The 5,278-nt window shown below is 38.5% G+C and overlaps 1 protein-coding gene across 1 annotated transcript; it reads left to right on the forward strand.

Moving 5' to 3' along the window:
- Positions 1 to 1,385: 1,385 nt before the first annotated feature.
- On the forward strand, positions 1,386 to 2,156 carry LOC308279068 (axin interactor, dorsalization-associated protein-like; the record flags this gene model as incomplete). The annotated part of the gene is made up of 1 exon (XM_080719025.1): positions 1,386 to 2,156. Exon 1 carries the CDS (start codon positions 1,389 to 1,391, stop codon positions 2,154 to 2,156), a length of 768 nt encoding a protein of 255 aa, XP_080575151.1. The 5' UTR covers positions 1,386 to 1,388.
- Positions 2,157 to 5,278: the final 3,122 nt, after the last annotated feature.

Below are 5,278 nucleotides of genomic sequence, written 5' to 3' on the forward strand. Positions count from 1 at the left end.
TATATTGTACTTACCTTTTATTTTTCCTTTTTCTCTTTTTCCTCTATATTTCCCCCTTAACATGTAAGGCATTCAAGCAATGCTATCTGATTAATAGAGTTTTACAAGTAGAAAAATCAGAGCTACCCCAAAATAGCAGCTTACTCACTATGGAGGGAAAGATGCACATTCAAGAAATTTAGGTGGCAAAAGCCTAATAAGCACATCCCTAAACACACACACACACACACACACACACACACACACACACACACACAACACACACATGTACTTTGATACAATATTTTAATTGTTTGCCTATATTTATAACTCAGAAAAATCACACAAAATAATCTGAATTCAGGTTTCTTGAAAATCAGAAAGTCTAGCAAAATGGATATTATCTCTCATTTAGTAATTACAGGAACTGAGAAACAGCAGCTCTTAGAAGATATATTTTGAATCTCATTGTGGTCTGTAGCACTTTCTTATGTTTCCTCAATATGAGGTCCACTTAACTTGTGGGCATTACCTATGTGGTCTCTATGTTTATGACTACCCATTTTAATTCAAGTAAAAAGTGACCATTGGAAGGGGGAATTATTTTGCAATATTCAGAAATTGAAATGAAAATTAAGGCTTAGTATTAATATTTGTTGATATTTCTATTTAATTTTTACTAATCCAATAGAAATACATTAATGTGTTTAAAAGTTAATTATAAACGTCACTATGTAAACTGATTTATCTTACCTATCTAAAAGCTTTAATGGCCTTTTGGCAACTAAAAATAGATTGTAATGTTTGTTAAAATAAAGCTCTTACAGCTCTCTGACAAGAAAGTTGAATTTTCCCTTTGTATGGGGTCTCTGCATTTATTAACACCAAGACTCAATGATATCCAGTATCTCTCACATGGCATAGGTGAGGGATTAAACCAGTGTCAGCCACTGGGAGACTAGCTAAATCCAGAGAATATCATCAAAACTAATAATGTTTTTATGAGCCAAACAAAGTGACACATACTATAATTGCAATAATTGGGAGGCTGAGACAGGAGGATTGCAGGTTGAGGCAAGCCTCAGCAACTTATCAAGGCTTTATTTCAAAATAAAATAGAGCCATCAGATGTGGTGGTGCATGCTTGTAACCCCAGTACTTGGAAGACTGAAACAGGAGCATTGCAGGTTCAAAGCCAACCTCAGGGGGGCGGGCCCTCGGCCGCTGGCATCGGCGCTGGCGCCGTAAAGTTTGACTGTGGCGGCAAATGGGCTTGGGCGGCTCCTCGGCGGGCAGCTGCGGCGGGTTCCTCCCGGCCCTGTTAATGTCGGGCCGGCCCTGGGAGGATGGCAGCCTAGAGCCCGGCCGCGCTGGGGTTGGGGAGGGAGGGGACGGGGTGGGGCCCGGCCATGTCGGAGGTGATCCGGAGTCTGCTGCAGCGCTGGGGCGCCAGTTTTAGGAGAGGCGCCGACTTCGACTCCTGGGGCCAGCTGGTGGAGGCGATAGACGAGTATCAGATATTAGCAAGACATCTACAAAAAGAGGCCCAAGCTCAACATAATAATTCTGAATTCACAGAAGAACAAAAGAAAACCATAGGCAAAATTGCAACATGTTTAGAATTGCGAAGCGCAGCTTTACAGTCCACACAGTCCCAGGAAGAATTGAAACTGGAGGACCTGAAGGAGCTAGAGCCAATCCTAAAGAATATCCTTACATATAATAAAGAATTCCCATTTGATGTTCAGCCTGTCCCATTAAGAAGGATTTTAGCACCTGGTGAAGAAGAGAATTTGGAATTTGAAGAAGATGAAGAAGAGGGTGGTGCTGGAGCAGGAGCTCTTGATTCTTTCCCTGCTAGAATTCCTGGTACTTTATTACCAAGGTTACCATCAGAACCAGGAATGACGTTACTCACTATCAGAATTGAGAAAATTGGTCTGAAAGACGCTGGGCAGTGCATCGATCCCTATATTACAGTTAGTGTAAAGGATCTGAATGGCACAGACTTGACTCCCGTGCAAGATACTCCTGTGGCTTCAAGAAAGGAAGATACATATGTTCATTTTAACGTGGACATTGAGCTCCAGAAACACATTGAAAAGTTAACCAAAGATACTGACTGGGTTAATTCCAAGTGGCAAAATAATTCAGTCCATAGTAGTCCTAGGGGATGAAGAATTTGCCTTAAGAAATTACTTCATTGTTCATTCAACTATTGAACTCTTGAGTTGCTAAATCTCCAGACTCTAAACATCTCAAGGGGCAAGAACTGCATCTCCTCTGTGTCCTATAGTTTCTAAGTTGCGTGTCAGTACTCTAGTGGGGTACTTGGAAACTTTTTGTTTGATGTTGCTGATGAGACCTAAAATATAACCCCTTAAAACCTACTATTAAAATGTAGCAAAACTGAAAAAAAAAAAAGCCAACCTCAGCAACCTAGTAAGGCACTCAGCAACTTATCAAGACCAGGTTTCCAAATAAAAAATAATAATAAAATCGTTCTGGGGGCATAGCTCAAGAGTAGAATGCCCCTGGGTTCAAACCTCAAAACCACACACACACACACACACAAACACACACACACACACACACACACACACACACACACTAGGTAGGGCTGGGGTATAGTTCAAAGGTAGAATGCCTCTGGGTTCAATCTTCAATGTCACAGGAAAAAAAATGATTTGTTTATGATTGTAAATGCATATATTATACATATGTATACATATATATGCAACATTGGATTTAGAAATGATTATATGTATGCATAGATAGATAGATAATAGATTATATATATGTATGTATATATATATATATATATATATATATATATATATATAATAAAACAAATTTGGGCATAGGAGAAGGGCAAGAGGAAAGAAGGAATGGGTAACTGGCAAGGGCCAGGTGCCTTGAGCTGTTTGACAAGGTCCCAAGCTACAAGATGACTCCTGCAAGGCACATTGCTCACATTGACTCTGTTTTGTATTCTGTGTTCTAATTGGATTATTAATCAAGCCAAATGATCTGGGTGTTCTCAATGAGACATGTTGTTCTTTGCATATGAAGACATTATAGGAAAAAGGGTATTAAGAAACCTGGGAGCCCGGCATGGTGGAGCATGCTTGTAATCCCCGCACTTGGGAGGCAGAGACAGGAGGATCATAGAGGTTCTAAACCAGCCGCACTGGCTTAGGAGACCCTGTTTCCAAAAAAGAAAAAAAATAGGTCTGGGAGTGCTGGGAGTGGAAGCCCAGTACCACCAAAAAAAAAAGAAAGAAAAAGAAAAGAAAAGAAAAAAAGAAACCTGGGAATTGTTCAGAAATTTATAAAACCCAGATAGTAAGAATCTGGCTAGTAGAAACCAAAACAATTACAGTTGTTTATAGATGCTGAGTCTTTTAGGGAAAAGCTTGATGTGATACCTGCAAAATTAATTGGGACAGCTTATATGATCAAAGAGCATCCTGGTTGCCACTTCAGGGGGCCAGAGCTAATCAATATATCACCCCCACCACCCTTAAGAGGAATAATATAGGATGGAGTATGGATAGTAAGGGTTAAAGGAAAATGGGTTTTGATGAAAATAGACTTATGGAAAGGCTGAGTAGGCAGGGACCTCCTTGGTGCCTGCTCACGAAAGCACAAAAGAATTTTCTTAGTTAATAATTTAATAGGTATTATAGAAAATTAGGTGTAGACGTTATATGTTAGAAAAATAGAATAAGTTTAGTGTGGATTTGATGGTTAGGTTAGCATAAGTTAATAAAATATTTAGTGGTTAAAATAGCAGATAATATTAGCAGTTAATTTTAGAAGTAGAGATAGTAAGTTTAATATTTAGTAGTTAAGTTAGAGGATAGGATAAGTTTAAGTTTATTATGCGTGATGAGTGGCCAGACAGGGCCCCTCTTTGGTGTTTTCTGACCAAGGATCAAAAGAACTCATTGAGGAGATAAACAGCTTTTAGGAGAAAATAAAATGTATACGCTGTATTTTGAAGTATGGAATATAAAAGTAAAATGCTTTGTGCCCTTTAAAGATTTTTTTTATAATCTTTGTGTTCCTTCTAATGGAAAAGCCCCTTGTTTTCTGTACTTGTGGTTTAGCCTTAGGTTTGAATGTGCTTTGCAGAGCTCCATTGTTAGTTAGGCTAATAATTAGAACAGAATTGCTTTTTGTGGCTAGGTAACCAAAATGAACTGTATGATGTTAATTTGGATAATTTGGGGTGTTTTTTCAACCATACACGGTATTGGGATGTGAGGTCATCAGGGCAGGTTGAATTGCTCCGAATAAAGTGCAAAATGTACCCAGGTGTACAGAATATATGTTTTGCCCAAAGTTGTTTGTACCTAGGTTTACTGAGGACATGTTTTACTGAAAGTTGATAATACCAAATACTTCTGTGTAAAAGCATATAAATATAAAGCACTGACTCTAAATGGCAGAGTCATGCCTCCGAAAATGGCTCTCTCATTCCCTCAAGTTGCCTACTCCTAGCTCACCTTCAAGAACCCCTGAATTGGCCGGAGCTGGTCTTCAGCAGGGAACAAAGACAATGGAGAGTCAATGGATGACAGCGATATAGCTTACCCAAACCTATTTCATAATTAAAATGTCAATTTGGATTTCTTTTGTTCACATCAAAATATATCTACTCTATAATTATTACAGAGTGTAAAAAGAAGTTTGTAATAACATGTATGATATGCATGTTAGCATGATGTCATTTAAGTAAAATTTTCTATTAAGTTTATTATATGTTTGCATACCTGTCTGGTAGGGTATTCACTAAAATACTAATGCTACTATTTGTTGGTGTAATTGGAGTTTTGGGGGTCTTCTTTGTATCAAAATTCTGCACTATTATAATCATTTATAATCTTTTACAAACTGTTCACAAAAATTATTTTTAAAGGTGGCAGAGCGATTGTCCAGTAGTATACATCCTACCAGCTCTAAGCACTCTATCAGAGAGTACAAATGGAAAGCTATCATTGTGCCTTTGTTTGTTTATTTTGGTATTAGGGATTGAACCCAGGGGCATTCTGCCTCTCAGGTATACCCCAAGCCCTGTTTACATCTTTTTTTGAAACAGGGCCTTGCTAAGTTGCTGAGGCTGTCCTCAAACCTGTGATTCACCTGTCTCGAGGTGTGCACCCTAATACCTAACTTCACACCTTTATTTAAGTGACTAAGCCTAGTGGTTGAGAAACTTTCAGATTGCAGACCAAATTTATCCTCAAAGTTAGTAGGATTTCAACTTAGTTCCAACAATCATGTTTCACTGTCT

Source organism: Muscardinus avellanarius, assembly GCF_963383645.1.
Source record: "Muscardinus avellanarius genome assembly, chromosome: X".
Lineage (NCBI taxonomy): Eukaryota > Metazoa > Chordata > Mammalia > Rodentia > Gliridae > Muscardinus > Muscardinus avellanarius.